Source organism: Bidens hawaiensis, unplaced genomic scaffold (genome assembly GCF_021521415.1).
Source record: "Bidens hawaiensis isolate Kalapana, Puna unplaced genomic scaffold, B.hawaiensis_p1.1 tig00004474_1, whole genome shotgun sequence".
Taxonomy (NCBI): Eukaryota; Viridiplantae; Streptophyta; class Magnoliopsida; order Asterales; family Asteraceae; genus Bidens; species Bidens hawaiensis.
The window spans coordinates 2321360-2337126 of NW_027491269.1; the positions used below are offsets into that span (position 1 = coordinate 2321360).

The 15767-nt window shown below is 33.6% G+C and overlaps 2 protein-coding genes and 1 pseudogene across 5 annotated transcripts; 1 reads left to right on the forward strand and 2 right to left on the reverse strand.

Annotated features, from left to right (window-relative positions):
* Nucleotides 1-1208: 1208 nt before the first annotated feature.
* Nucleotides 1209-3546, forward strand: LOC143626653 (embryogenesis-associated protein EMB8-like; annotated as a pseudogene). Its single transcript, XR_013152457.1, has 10 exons — nt 1209-1274; nt 1472-1555; nt 1653-1742; nt 1934-2056; nt 2195-2272; nt 2402-2487; nt 2567-2615; nt 2698-2753; nt 2832-3351; nt 3490-3546. The product of XR_013152457.1 is annotated as an embryogenesis-associated protein EMB8-like (transcript).
* A 2010-nt stretch (nt 3547-5556) lies between these two features.
* LOC143626661 (uncharacterized) lies at nt 5557-9178 on the reverse strand. 3 transcript variants are annotated; one of them, XM_077096663.1, is made up of 12 exons: nt 9165-9178; nt 8812-9048; nt 7871-7951; nt 7692-7787; nt 7060-7143; nt 6901-6970; nt 6728-6810; nt 6572-6651; nt 6397-6495; nt 6201-6306; nt 5926-6015; nt 5557-5837 (listed from the first exon to the last, which is right to left on the reverse strand). In XM_077096663.1, exons 2-12 carry the CDS (start codon nt 9043-9045, stop codon nt 5799-5801), a joined length of 1062 nt encoding a protein of 353 aa, XP_076952778.1. In that variant the 5' UTR covers nt 9046-9048; nt 9165-9178; the 3' UTR covers nt 5557-5798. The 3 variants fall into 3 exon arrangements, with proteins under 3 accessions (XP_076952778.1, XP_076952779.1, XP_076952777.1); XM_077096664.1 differs by lacking the exon at nt 9165-9178 and adding an exon at nt 9139-9160; XM_077096662.1 differs by lacking the exon at nt 9165-9178 and adding an exon at nt 9135-9159.
* A 1969-nt stretch (nt 9179-11147) lies between these two features.
* Nucleotides 11148-14318, reverse strand: LOC143626672 (uncharacterized protein At5g49945-like). Its single transcript, XM_077096678.1, has 3 exons — nt 13292-14318; nt 11646-11849; nt 11148-11563 (listed from the first exon to the last, which is right to left on the reverse strand). Exons 1-3 carry the CDS (start codon nt 14240-14242, stop codon nt 11333-11335), a joined length of 1386 nt encoding a protein of 461 aa, XP_076952793.1. The 5' UTR covers nt 14243-14318; the 3' UTR covers nt 11148-11332.
* Nucleotides 14319-15767: the final 1449 nt, after the last annotated feature.

Sequence of the window (15767 nt, forward strand, 5' to 3'; positions counted from 1 at the left end):
ACGTGTGGGTTTATTTATTGGTCGTTTTCATATTTATGTTTTCTTTCTCTACAAGTTATATGCCACACTGAATGTTGCAGATGGGTGTTAATTGTTAAGCCATCGTAATTCTCTTGAGCACCTGAGTAATAAGAAAACCTAAAATGTGGTCATGGATATGGGTCAGCTTACATCAAACCACATATATTCTTGCGTTCGTGTGTGTTTGTGTGTACTCATAGGCGGATTGAAGACCAGTCTAGTGGGGGTTAGTAACCCACTCAAATCTAGTGAGTCTATGTAATAATTAAGTTTTGTAGTGGTAATTTGGATTAAAAAAATTAATTAAGACCCCTCCTGTTTTTTTAGTTAGCCTCATATTCTGCATTTCTTCCAGCCCAATAAAGTGTTAAACAATCCCTTTTTAAATGATCGATTTAAAAAGATGTTAATTGTTATACGAAGAAGACAAACATGCAGACGATTCATGAATATCAAGTTCGTTTCGAAAATTAGTTTTACCCGTTGGAATCGCAATGGTGAAAGATTTTTTCCAGCAATGAAGATGTTAACGACAAATTTACGTAATCGAATTGGCAAGGACTTTTTGAATGCTTGTGTAATTTGTATCATCGAAAAGAAGCATTTTAAAGTGTTTTCAAATTAAACTGTAATTGACCATTTTCAAACAATGAAATCACGTATAGAACGACTGTAATATGTATTTTGTTTTGCTATATTTAATGTAGTTCGCTTTATATTTTTATTAATAATTTCCCCCTACTGAGTTAAATGTCTGGATCCGCTATTGTGTGTACTTAATCTAAACTACATGTTTTTAGCTACGAAGATGAAAGTGGAAAGTGTAGCCCCATTAAATTAACTATATAAATTACTAGCAGTCAATAGTTAAACTTATCCAATTTTCTAAAGATAATTCACAACAAAGTCATGTTACCCTGCCATCAGTTCCAGAAGAAATCCACCTCCTGAATTTTCACTATTCACACTGCAGTAATACCCCTGGCTCGTACACAACATAACATTTGTCAAGAACAAGACTTAAACCGAACCCCTCGTAATCTAGTTTAGTTATTTAATAAGTAAAAGCGCAACACTTTTGGACGCATGGTTGTTTGACTGGCCACCCTAGCTTATTTATTTATTTATTTATTTATTTATTTATATATTCACTTAGCAGCATAACAGTCACTTAAAGGTAATCGGAAATGGAGACAACCGGCACAGATGTCTCGCCTTTTCACCTTATATTCAAAGGCTTAACACTCCTTCCGGTCACTCTCTACCTCTTAATATTGTTTTTTTATGGACAGAGAGGTTTTTATCACATCTGATGATGGAACAATTGCTTTGGACTGGTTGATGAACTATAATGGTAAACCTAAAACCTCATATAATAACTTTTAATTAATGTTATGTACATGAATTAATTTATAACTTAACTTTTGCTATCTTTATTTTTCTTTTTGAGTCAAGATTTCAAGTCAATGGTGTCGCAAAAGCGGTTCGTATCGTTATACTGGTTCCTGGTTTAACGAGTCATTCTGATACTCCGGTTCGTTTTTTGCGTATAACCTTTAAATTTCTTTATTTCTAACTAAACATTTTGATTGTTTTTTTTTTAATTTAAATTTGAGTGATGTTTATGCTAGTATGTAAAACATGTTACATACAAGATGGCGGTATATGGATGGAATGTTGTCATAAGCAATCACCGGGGTCTTGCAGGTGTACCACTCGCCGTAAGTATTAATATTTACTTTGAATCGATGTAAATAGTCATTGAAAGTGTTGTTCAGACATTTAGTCATATAACTTTGACTCATAAAAGTCAAGCATAAATTTTGACTCACAAAAGTCAGCATGTTCAAAGCATGCTGAGCTGTCATTTAACATGAACGTATTTGTACTAACTTTATCGGTTGTTTGACAGTCTGATTGTATCTATACTCCGGGATGGACCGAGGATATACGTGAAGTGGTTAATCACCTTCACTGTATACATCCTGAAGCTCCTCTTTTTGCTATTGGAACAAGCATTGGTGCCAATTTTTTGGTAAAATATATTATGGGTGTGCATATAACCATTACTTTTGTTATTGTTATTGGCATGCTAAATAATTATAAAGCATCTTTCTGTTCAAAAATAAAATCTAAAAGTTGTGTGTCAAACATACGCGCAATGATTTTGCAGGTGAAATATTTAGGCGAGGATGGGGTTAATGTCCCGATTGTTGGTGCTGCATCCATTTGTAATCCATGGGACCTTATGGTTAGTCTTTATTAATTTTTTTTACCTTTTTACTTAGATACAAATGATAACATTAAGCTATTATTCGCTTGACCCGTTACCAAACATGCTTGACCCACCCATATTGCTACTAACCTTCTCTTATGCCAGATGGATGACAAATTCTTGGGCAGAGGCTTTATGCAGAGATTTTATAATAGAGTTTTAGCAAACTCGTTAAAAAATTTAGCCCGAATGTATGTCTTCTTTATTCATCGCTTTCGTTTTATATCAAATGTAATTTAAGTTTAACTTATTTGTTATGAGTTTTTATAGGCACCGGGATGTCTATGCTCGTGTTGTAGATTGGGAAGGCATGGAAAAGGTAATCCACATATTTAAAAATTAAAATTAATATACACTAACGTGTCAGATATGATTAAAAAAAGTTACATTATTTCAATTAGGCGCGTTCTGTTGGAGAGATAACAAATACACTTCTAGAATTACTGGAAATTTTGAGGTGTTACTTCTCATTCATTTCTCTAATTGTTTTTGTCAACGTTATTTATTTTCCAATGATGATGTGGCCTTCATCCAGACCGTTGATGCGTTTCATAGATCAGCTAGCAGTGTCTATGTGGTGGCCAATGTAAAGGTGCCACTTGTCTGCATCAACGCTATAGATGACCCGGTCTGCACCTATGAAGCCATTCCGTTTGATGAGTGTCGGTATGAACAACACTTAAGAAGCTTAACTTTGACTTTGATTGTTGACCAAAAGTGGATTTCTTTTGATTATCAGCATGAACCAAAATATTGTTCTAGCAACCAAACAACATGGAGGGCACATTGCATTTTTGAAGGTTTTTCTGGGGAGAATTTGTGGTAAACTTTCTCTTCTGATATCTTTGAAAATATCCTTCCTTTTATCGTGATTTTTTGTTCTGTTAATTGGTATTTTAGACATTTCACTATATACAACAGCAACATGTTACATGATATTATCGGGTCTCCGATATTGTTTTTGGTCTATTAATATTAAGTTTAGTATACTTTAAAAATGAAGATTCTTTTGCGAAAACTTGCTTCTATGTTGTTACTGTGTTGAAAATGAAAGAGTATTATAGACATTTGACTCACTTGCCTCTGAATTGTATGTTGAAATGAAAAGGGTAATTTAGAGATTAGACACGCCTGCCTTGGTTTTGTATGTGGAAATGAAAAGGGTATTTTAGTTCTGCATGTTGAACTGAAAGGGTATTTTAGACATTTGACACACTTGCCTCTATTTGTATGTTGAAATGAAAGGGTATCTTAGACATTTGACTTGGTACAACATTAACATGTTAATCTTATCCCCTATACAGGTGGGTAAGGGTCATTGAAGAATACTTTTCTGTTCTGCATTCAAGCTCATTCATATGCAGAAAAACAGGTACAAGTATCTAACACACATAGATATAGTACGGAATAATTATCATATATTTTTAAGTAAGATTGATAGATAATGAATTATATTTAATAACATCTAGCTGTATCTATTTTATAAATGCGCAATTTATAGTGTTTAACATGTAGGTATTATTGGCTTACATGAATAACTAAGAACTTTCACCTTGTGAACACGAGTAAGAGCATAATAATATAAGAATTCTAAGACAATATAATTGAAATTCGAAATTTAAATAAATTGTAGGCTCTCCTATTTGAGTACGATCTAGATTTATGTTGCGTTGCTTAACCAGCCAAGGTATGAACATCCCATCTTCTATATGAAAAACCTTTGTCTGCGAGAGTGCGAGGCATCTGATGCGTTTTCTAAACCACTTTGATTTGACATTTTATTTTCAGGTTATTGTGCGCTATGATCGTTTTGTACATAGACTTGTACGAGATGTGTTACATATGTTAACATGGATGATAGGACATTTGGATTTATGTGAAAGTTACAGTTGAAACACTATAAATTCATATCCCATTTGAATTCCACACAAACATACAGACACAATTATTGTTATTATAGTTGCTCATATTTGTGTATGCCAGACAACACACAATATGAGCACATTAGGAGATTAAGGTTTGGTTAATGAAACCGTTGAATGTTTGTTAGCTAAATGAATAATTTCGACTTCTTGAAGTTCAAATTTTATAGTGTTTGCCTGTCCTATTGTACTTCAGTTTGGTTTTCAATCATCGTTTGCTTAGGTGTTGTTTATTTTTCAGAGGTAAAACATCTGCAGTCTGCGGACCATATCTGCAGGCATTTGCAGCAGAAGAGGTGGACCAAACATCTGCAGACTGTAAGAAGAAGACTGTTTGTTTTTTAACTAAATGAGCAATTTTTTGTTCATTTGTTAAATAAACGAATATCCTAACAAAAGTTTCATCAAATGTTCGGTTCATATACAGGCCTACTTAAGTTGATTCTGGGATTAAATTGCCTGGTCTGTTCTCTACTACTACTACTAGAAGCTTGTGTTCATGAACCAAATATGTGTCTGCAGTGAACATATTTAAAATCAATGATATATAAAAAGTGAGAGATTGATTGATACCATCAGCAACAGCCATCTCGATATCTTCCATGGTTATAAGCCCCTTTTCCATAGCTTCCTTCTGGTCCTGTTCAGTAGATTATTCAGTTCAACAAGCTAATTTAAACATGGTAATAATGAATTAATAATACATAAATAGTGAATGAAAGAATAATACCCGGCGTCATTTCTTCATGAGCTTACGCTTACGCTTGCCGGAAATAGTGGTGTTTTGGGGCTTATGTTTCAGCTTTCCGGTAAGAGGGTCACCGTGCGCCGCTCGCTTACGGTCGGCGATGGCGGCTCTCCGCCGCTTCTGTACCACGTTGAAGACGGCCATCCCGATATCTACTTCTCGGTGACTAGGGTTTCAATTGGGCGTCCATGGTTCCTTATTTGTATTGTCGATGGAATAAGTTACACAATTTCCCCCTCATGTATTACGAGTGAAGTGTCTGATGATGAAGGAACAAAGAAGAAGAAGTGGAGAAGAGGTGAGAAGTCACATGTACAAGACTTCTGGGAGAAGAGGGCGCGCAGACGTTTTTTAATGAAACGTCTTCGGAAAAACAAACGCACTGCAGAGCCCAACGTCTGCGCGCCCTTTTCTCAGTGCAGACAAAAGTGGTCAGGAAGAGCTTTTGAGGAAAAACAAACAGCACCTTAGTAATTACACCTGAAAGCTCTTACAGATGTTTACAAGAGATTATTATACATGTCTATAGTACTATTATATTATAAAAGAACAATTCAAGTCTACCAAACCTTGGGAAATTTAGACCATAATAAAACTTGGTCAAGACAAAATGCACATTATAAAGCACTGTAAATAGTGATCTTCTTTAGAAACATTTAATAATTCTTTAATACTGAGTCAATAATAAACACATTTTGATCTAAATTTTTGTCATACATAGACTGCAAAACTTGATTCCCATACGGCAAAATTACGCAATTAAGATAATTCAAAAGAAAATAAAACAAATATACGGTAATGATAGTGAAGCAACCCAGATCTCCAGATTCGATCACAAGAAAAACCTTCTTCTGCTAGTGTCCATTTCAGGCTGTGAAAATACAATTAATACAAAAAGCATGTAGAGTTAATGACAAATTAAAGATGAAAATCAAGAATAAGTATAAACAGTTTAATACCTTATGAACCCACTCATACTCCCCTCCTTTTGTATCAAAAGTCCCGTGCTGTAAACTCGTTAACTTTAAAGTAAAACGGGGCCCGCATTCCTGCGAATAATGATTTACGTTAATTAAGATGAGAATCAAAAGCATAAACTAAAAAGAGTAATGGGTCAAATGAGTTGAAAGTCAAATGCGTCAATAAAACAGTTTGTCCAGAAAAATGTATTTTATTGCTATAATCATATTTATTTCATAAAATTTTAAATAAAAATAAAAAAGTTAATAATAACCTGAAGACGAGCAATTATTTTCCCTTTTTTCTTCTTCTCATCTCCATTTTCCTCATCTTTGTCATTTGCAGTAGCAATTTTATCTTCTTTGACTTCAAAAATATACCTACACAACAAACAAGCATTTATTGTTTTATATGAAGTTTCTAATCTTTTTTGTGTTGCTTTAAATCTGTTTTTATCAAAGTTGGCTTACCGATGATGTCGGAAGAATATAAAATCTCGCTGATTGTGAAAAGTGACAACTCGTCGACCACGGAATTCAGGGTCTTGTGGAAAAAGTGACTGTATTAATCTACAAAAAAAAGGTGTGAAAACTATCAGCAATCAAATTTAAAAAATAAAGCAACTAGATATGAAGCAATCTATACCTTCCAACACGATGCCCCAGGCGTGTCGTAAAGTTATTCAGAACTAACTCAGGTTTATGACCAGTTGGATTTCCATGATTCTACAACAATATCATATAAACAAATATTAAATTTGCTAGTTAAGTGTCTGAACTTGCAACAAGAAACTTCATTTACCTTAAGATCCTTGTGCAATACAAGATTTGTCAGCTTGAAATGGGCTGTAGGCCCATTGGGTAATCCAATAACCAAAAGAGCATCTATAAAAAACCAGCAAAGGTATGTAAGTAAATGTGAATAAACATATTTAAATGAGATAAAAAAGTGCATAATTATTTAAATGAACGAACCTGGTTCTCTACGACTAGTGTGAACAACAATAACAGATGTGAATTCTTTGTTGTTTGCATACTCCACAATCTGAAAATTAAATCCAAACATCGTAAAACCATATATCTACAAAGAAAATGAGAAAGAGTTAAAAACAAACATAGACCCTTAGATGATACCTTCTTCAAGTCATAAGTTCCTCTTTTATAATACTCTGAATTGGGAATTATAGTGAGTAAATCCTTAATCAATGCAGGCCCCCTCTGTATTAAAAAATGCAACAAAATTATACAAATTAGCAAAATTGAAACCCTTCCAGATAGGGTGTTCCTTCAGTTAGTTTGAATCGGTTTGATCAGACTTGAAAAAAAAAATCCTAACCAATCTATCTGAATTTGCAAATGCCAAACCAAATCAATTCAGTTCGGTTAAAAAGGCCAAATTCAAACCGAATTTCTTTTTTGCCTAGTTTTGCTTAGGTTTTTTGTTCCGGACATTAGTTTGTGTATCAAATGTGTAGCCCGGATGACTTGTCAACTGGGCTTAATTGGGTTGGGCCATTAGCAAGCTTAAAAACATATACCATAGTTACATAAAAATAAAAAGTTAAAAACATATTTATTCAGTTAAGAACCAAACCAAAAACAAAATTCACAATTCAGTTCTGTTTTTTTGTTAAAAAGATGGCTCGGTTTTCGAATTTTTTTAGTTTTAGGTTTGTTTGCACACCCCTACCTCCAGATCCAAAAACGTGTATAATAAAAGCAACCTCTATCACAAAATCACAAACAACATTAAAAAGAAAACTTACCGTAGAATTAAAACGACAAGTGGTCATCAACACTTTAGGCACCCGTTCATGGTTCAAAACCGCGCTAAACTCATCAGCATCATTAACAGCAAAAAGCTACAAAACCATACATAAAACATCAAAACCTGATCACAACCTCATACATGTATGAAACTAGTCCACCTAATATTATGCCATACCTCTTCATCATCAGGTCTGCACACGGTTTCATCCGCCTCCCTAGTATTCTCAAGAGTTCTAGGTATCCTCTTCGGTGGAAGCTGCAAAGTTAACAATAATAACCAGGTTGTAAAAATCACGCCTAGTCACCGACTAATTGCTATTTGATCAAAATCGTTCAAAATTGTATAAAACTTGGTATATATGTATATTTGAAAATTTTCATATAAATTCCAATCTATGCAGTTATCGCAGATGAATATCGGATATCGGATATCGGTAAAGAACCAATATTTGAGATATCGGTTATCACAGTGGGATATCGGTAATTTTAATATCATGCAGAACTTATATATATAGCAGTTTAACTAACAATTCAGTATACTCTTCTACCATTAACAAATTAACCTTTTTCAACCTATAAAACCATAACAATTGTAGCCTAAGCAGTTAATGCGGAAAAATATCGTATATTAATCGAAACCGATATTAGAGAGACCGGTTATTGCGGTGAGATATCGGTAATTTTAATATCATGCAGAATTTATATATATATAGCAATTTAACACTAACAACTCAGTATACTCTCCTACCATGAACAAAGTAACCTTTTGCAACTTACAAAACACTAACAACTGTAGCAAGTAGAAACTAATTAAGACTTAAAGCACTAACATTAAACACTAAAAATTGACGATTAAGACTTAAAAAACTTAATTCAAGAAAACCAATGATATATCGGTCAATATCGCCAATATATAAGTCCTGATATTTGACCGATACTCTACTAGAGGTCTGATAACCAGCATAGATTCCAATCTGATTAATCCCGATAATCGCTAGTCCCTACCCCACGGCCCGACTAGAGTTCTACAACTCTGATAATTAAAATAATCTAAATACAATGTCATCATAACCTAATAAAAATATTAATTAATTAATAATATGAAATAACAAGCACCTCTTCTCCAAGCTCAAGAGCTCTTTTCTCTTGATCTTGACGAGCTTTGGCATTCTTTCGCTTCTCGGTCTTCTTGTCGTGCTTTAGCTTGGCGTATAAGGCAGACCTTTTATCCTTGTTCTTAATCATTGACGGTAGAATTTGATTTTTTCCACCGTCCGATTTCTTCGTGCGTGATTTCGACGGTGCATCGTCGTCCGAATTAGCCTCACGCTCTTTTCGTTTGTTGCCCATGACCTAACGAACTAACAACACAACGATTAATCTATCTAAATAAAGCTAACTGAATCAAGGTATCATTTACAATGAAACAGATGCAGTACTTACTGAGCTCTGATGGTGAGAATGAATACCGGCGGCGAGAGGATATCAAATCAAATCAAGAGAAAGAGGGTGAAGTTAGGGTTTTGTTTATATGGGAATAAAACCCGACCCGGATGTATTTTATTTTGTTAAAATGATATTGTATTTTTCACCTTTTCCTTTTATTGATTTTAGAATAAAATATAGAGCAAACCTAAAAAAAAGGAGATGTTTATGTTACTTTTTTCTCATTTAACTCATTTAACCAGGGGAGGGGAGGGGAGGGGAGGGGAGGGGAGGGGAGGAAAAAACAATTATGACAGGAAAGAAAGCTAGGATAAGGAAAATATGTGATTTTATTTCGTATTTCCGAGTTTAATAAAAATGAAAGAAAAAAATGAAGGGAAATTAAACATTTTAGGTGTTCCCGAGTTAAGAGGAAAAGAAAATAAAGATACATTTTCCTATTATACATGTTAAGTAAACTATTACATGAAGTTAGATAGAAGGGTAATTTAGGAATTTATAAAAGTTATAATTAGACATAAATATTTTTTCTTCTAATATCTCTAGTTTGGAGGGTGATAATATACTTAAATTTTCAAGTATTTTCCCTCCTTTCCCATTCCCTCATTTTCTTAAAAAATATCTGAAACATAATTTTTTTTTTTATTTTCCTATCTTTTCCTTCATCTCCTCTTGTTAAATGAGACTTAGGAACACAGTGTTAAACTTATGTGTTGAAGCATAGGAATCCGGATTAGTGATTCAGCATAAATAAAATGAGACGTTGGTTTATGGATAAGATAGGTAAACCGTAATAATTGAGGTTGAAGAGCATGATGTTGTTGTGAGGTGCAATTAGGGTGTTACCTAAAGGACCGATGATAAAGGGCCCAACCGAGTGATGTTGGTGAGAGATGCGACTTCGAAAACCTATTTATTTGAAAGACATCTATAATTTGAACTAGGGTTTACCATATATATTCTATTTCTCATATCTTTTTACTTGTACTCCCCGGAAACTTTTAAATCTATTTATTTTTTTCTTCAGTTTGACATGTCACCGCCTCTGTATAAAGGTAGAAGGGGTGAATTGGTTTTCAAAATTTTAGCTTAATTAAACATGCTAATTTACTTTGTTGACCTCTTTTCCCAACTCAAAAATAAGATATGAAATAAGAGTTAAAGGGGATAGGGATGACAAGTCGATTTATTAATGCTTAAGCGTGTGTTAACTAATTCATACTACGTCCACTCCTCAATTCCTCAATCGGGAGTTTCGTGACTAAATGTTTCCCAAGAAGGTAGGGATCACCAATACAACGTCTTACTAAGCAAAGGTGGTGATGACCTTCTTCAACACACTATGTCAAAATAGTGTATCTCTACAAGTCTTAAAACATTCATTATGTTAAGATACTGAAACCTCACAATATTATGTCTTTATTTCGATCAGACTGTGAATGAAATGTTGAATTATATAAAGTCTCCAAATTTCTCCAGGCTTCTTTCTATTTTCTTTTTGGCAATTAAATCTGATCGGTGCATGTAAATGTTTTCTTCAAACAAATTCCATCATCACAAACAGCCTAACAAATATTTATTTCAAGTCACATGTAGTTTAGTGATTATCAAAAACCAATCAATTTAATTAAAGTTTAAACCACTATTTTTCCAACCACGTCCGATTCTTTCCCTTATCAAACAATTGCTATGTCAAATCAAAAGGTTGCAAGTTTTATTTGGCTTAATTTATTTTGTCGTTTCAGTGTTTTTTTTAATATTGTAATCTGCCATATTATTGAGAAAAATCATTGTCATTCTTCTCTCTGAAAAAATGTAGATATTTAGAAAAGTCATCGCGACTCTTCTGAACAAATGTTGTTTTTATACTTAATACTTTAGATTGGAAACCGGGTTGAAAATTTGTGGGTATATTATTCAAATGAATATACTATAGTCCCTACTTACCACTATTGTCAAGTTAGGAAATGGTGGTACAACACTACAACATGGATGACTAATAATGCATCGACGTAAACAACCACATGTGTGCATACTGCATATGGTAGTGGTGACACTTTATAAAAAACAGTTAATATCCTTGGTCTATAGAGGCAAAAACATCAAAACCACAAAGGAGTGCATATAGTGTGGTGATCGGGGCAAGTTTCTATTTAAGAAATAAATTGGAAACTACAAGTTAACCTCAATATTAGGCGCCTCGTGACATCTTCATTTTGGGCATTGATTTCTTAAGTTGTCGGGCCCGCTCCTTTGCTTCTTTCTTACGAAGGGCCTCCGCATTAAGCTTTGACTCGGCTTCCTCCATCATCTTCCTCCTCTCAGCCTTCTTCCTCTGCAACGCTTCTTGTCTTGCGTTTTGAAGCTCCTTGTACACCTCCTGTGCAACCTTTGACCGCGCTGCTTCAGTCTTTGACCGGGCCTGTACCAAGTTTTACCATTCAAAACTTACAATCAATTCACTTATTACTTTAATCAAAAGGTGAAGGAAACAGTGTATGAACCTGTGAACTGAGTTTGTAACGACCAATAAGGTCGATGTAATAGGGCACTAGAGCCACCAGTCGTGTCATGTCAGCAATATGGTTAGCATCTGGGAGTGCAAACTTAAAAACCAGCATCTTCCTGTGGGTACTCTGATGCTGATCTGAAAAATGCATAGAGATGAACCACTTTCCATATTTCTCATATGCTTTTTCACCAAACACCTGCAGATTTATGTTTTATATATAATATTATACACGTAAGATGATAACATGTTAAAAATTTGAATTCACATTAGCAATATCATATACAAAAACCTATATAGCAGTATTATGATGTTAGCAAAGTTGAATTTTGTTACATATATAAAGATAAGAGACTTGACATTATACGTTATTGTGATTTATATACATGGCAAATATAGTTATACAGAAAAATATAATGTGCTAAATGCAGTCAATGGTAAATAATTCTCACTAAGTTGAGAAAATAACTTCACATTTATGGTTGTTTAGTACTTATAGTTTATTAAGGGAAGAGTAATAACACAAAAAGATTAGATGGTAAAATAGTTCAATATATCTGTTAATACAATATATCTGTTAATACATTATACGTTATTGTGATTTATATACATGGCAAATATAGTTATACAGAAAAATATAATGTGCTAAATGCAGTCAATGGTAAATAATTCTCACTAAGTTGAGAAAATAACTTCACATTTATGGTTGTTTAGTACTTATAGTTTATTAAGGGAAGAGTAATAACACAAAAAGATTAGATGGTAAAATAGTTCAATATATCTGTTAATATAATAGATTCTGAAGAAAGGCATACTCTTAAGGAATAAAAAAAAATTCAATGTTCGGTTCATTTTATATGCAGTGAAGGAATTATAGAATTGTAATTGTTAAAAAGTCATACATTGTATTTTGTAACTTACTTCAGAAAATCATAAAAACATAGAAATTAAATAATTAGAGAAATCACATATTAGCACAGATTAGAGTAAGAAATGAAACCCTTTTTAAATAGTCCTTATTAAGAAGTTTAATTGGAAAAAAAAGGATGGCTAAAAGTAAAGTTACAAGGAAGAGATTCGAACATTTTTAAAACAAAGTTTTGATTGATGACATCTTCTTTCTCAGTTGAAAATAAATTTTATGAAATCGATGTTTGTGATAGGTCCGATAGTAAAATACATGTCAGCTTGATTTTCTTTTATACATACAGAAATAAAGATAACATGGTCTACACAACAAATTCTTACAATTAGGTCATCAAACTATAATTGAAGACTCACATTAAAGTTCACATGGACTTGACCTACTACCGTATAACAAACACACCATTTATGACAATTATTAACAGATTAGGACTCATCAACATATATAGTTTAGCTAAAAGACTTTAGTGCACTATAACAAACACATAATTTATGAACTTTGTACTCACAAATCAAGATTATCCCGTCTTTATGAATATGATAAAGATCAAATTGCAAATATTTAACAAAAAGAAACTTTTGGGCAATCGAAAAAATTGTTCTAAATCGACTAGGAAGTCCAAACTAACAAGATATTATTACCATAATTACTATCAACCTACAAGATAAACTAGTGGTAAAAAACAAAAGCATTTAAGAAGCATAATCATGACTAACCTGATCAAGAACAGTCTCATTGATCAAATCACCAGCAACCTCTTTGGACTCCGTAATCACCGCCAGCTCATCCGCAACCCATTTCCTCCCACTCGGCACCGACGTCATCAAACTCGCAAACCTCTGCAGATCCCTCACCTCCTTCTGCATAACTTTCGCCGCCTTCTTCTTCGCCAACGCAAAAACCACATGATCCATCGCGTCATCGTTCATATAAACCTCAAACGTAATCTCATCCTTACACGGCACAATCATATTGTACACCCTTGCAATCAAATCCTGCCGGCTTTTCAACTCCATCGTCGCCACCAACCCTTGGCAAAACCTCCGCCCGCTCGCGTAAAACTTAAACACGTTCTGACCTTCCTTCAACAACAACGGAGAATCGTCACCGTCACCTACACCTAACAGACTAAAATTCTTATCGAAAATCGTGTCCTGGGTGGCGAATTTGGTCGCCCAGGCTAAGGCCAGCCTTTCATTGGCCTTTCTTCCGGTGAAATAATTAACGGTAAACATAATTAAAAACGACCCACAAATAATTTCAATCAAATAGGATTTATTAGTATCCGAAACCCTAGGATTTTGATCCGGGTCGGGTGATGCGGAATCGGTCGGGTCAGCGGTGGAATCCGAATCTTTGGTGGATTCTGGAGGTGGGTTTTGAGTGGGGAAGCCTTCGAATTCGTCTTCATCCCAGTATTCGAATGATGACGTGGAAGTAGTGGGCGTTGGATTGGGATCGGATTGTGGGTTTGGTGGATCGGGTGAGGTGGTTAGGGTGGTGGGTGGTGGTGGAGAACGGCGGTGGGATTGGAGGATGATGGTGGAGTCGTCGGAATCTGGGTCGTCGTCGGCGTCGAAGCCTTCGAAGTGGGAGTCTGCGGCGGAGATGGAGATGAAGAGGAAGAATATAAGGAAGAAGAAGAAAAAGGAAGGTGGAGTCGCCATTAATGGAGGTTTGGAAAGCTTCCTTCGATCTGAATCAAGAAGATAAGAGTGACGAGTGGTGTGATGTTATATTGTTATTATGTTTTATTAATTAACTGGTTTTAAAACCCGAAATGAAATACGATTAAATTATAAGCGATGAGTTATAATAGAGAGAAAAATAAGTGTAAAAGGGCATAATAGGGATAACATATTTGTTTATTTTTTTTCTTTACATGCAAGGCACATGCCAAATTCTCCTATCATTTTAAAACGTCCATTACCTTTTTATACAGATTTTTTTAAAAAACAATTTCACTTTAATAACGAGTGTTTTTTTTATCTTTTATACGAGTACTATATTGCTATATAAAAATAAAAAAGAATTTCATGGGTTTTTTACAAATTGTGTTTTACCAAAATTGTGTTTTACAAAATTGTGTTATACAATTGTGTTTTATTTTATCATAGTGTTTTTTTGCATTATGTTTTTTACCTTGTGTTATTTAATTGTGTTTTTCATTGTGTTTTTGTCATTGTGTTTTTATTTTCATTTTGTTTTTTTCATTGTGTTTTTACATTGTGTCTTTTTTATTGTGTTTTTTCATAGTGTTCTATTTTCCGACGAAATTTCCAAAGACTTTTCCTGCAAGGTGGTGGCGGTGAGCGGTGGTAGTTGTAGGAGATGAGTGAAAATTTAAGTGGGTTTTAATTAAGTGGGTTTTTAAAATTAAATTAAGTGGGTTTCAATACTAAGGTAGTAGACTAAAATACCCTCCTTCCTAGCCTTCTTAGGAAAATCAAACTTCTTATTTGATCTTTTCTCTAAATTATAAAAATTAAATAATTAAATTTGGGACGTGGTGTATTTAAAGCAATTTCTTCATAACACGAAAAAGATGCACATGTGATTTTATAAGTTGTAACTATATTTTAATGAAATAACGAATTCTAACAAAAGATTATAAAATGTTTCATTACGAATGACATAACAAAAGAACATCATATGTAAAAAGAATGAATAAAACATGCTTTTGTACTCTATAAAATTGCTATTCATTCATAATTTTCTTGTTTTTATCATCTTAAATCTATAAAAAAGGTTCATTAAATTTCACCACATTCGTCTCCTACATTCATTAAATATATAAATATTTTGATTATATATACATAAACACCCACGTATTTAATTTAGATAATTAGTTATTTGACTGACATTTATATATTTTCATTACACTGACATAAATATATTTTCATTAAAAACAGGTAAACACTTTAAGCATAAAATTTATGTTAGGAATGAATCTCTAACTAACATGTGTTCAAAGTTATTTTCTTTTATCAGAACATGTAGATTAACTATTTTAATATAATCATTCGACAAAGGAGTATACATCCCTCAATATCATTTCCTTAATTCGTCACGTCTACATTGCGTCAGTTTTCCCCCATCATTCAACATCACCCTTCAACCTACGACTATACACCATTTCATCATCCTCCATCATTCTTCATTTTCTATTTTCAAATTTTATTTAACATAATT

Bases quoted from the DNA above. Each gene is read 5' to 3' on its own strand.
- LOC143626672 (XM_077096678.1), bottom strand. From the start codon at position 14,242: ATGGCGACTCCACCTTCCTTTTTCTTCTTCTTCCTTATATTCTTCCTC. The intron at 11,850-13,291 runs GTTAGTCATGAT...ATAAATCTGCAG, and splicing joins ATGAGACTGTTCTTGATCAG to GTGTTTGGTGAAAAAGCATA. The intron at 11,564-11,645 runs GTTCATACACTG...AACTTGGTACAG, and splicing joins GTTACAAACTCAGTTCACAG to GCCCGGTCAAAGACTGAAGC.
- LOC143626661 (XM_077096663.1), bottom strand. From the start codon at position 9,045: ATGGGCAACAAACGAAAAGAGCGTGAGGCTAATTCGGACGACGATGCA. The intron at 7,788-7,870 runs GTATGGCATAAT...ATGGTTTTGTAG, and splicing joins GCAGACCTGATGATGAAGAG to CTTTTTGCTGTTAATGATGC. The intron at 6,652-6,727 runs GTAAATGAAGTT...ATATTGTTGTAG, and splicing joins TATTGCACAAGGATCTTAAG to AATCATGGAAATCCAACTGG.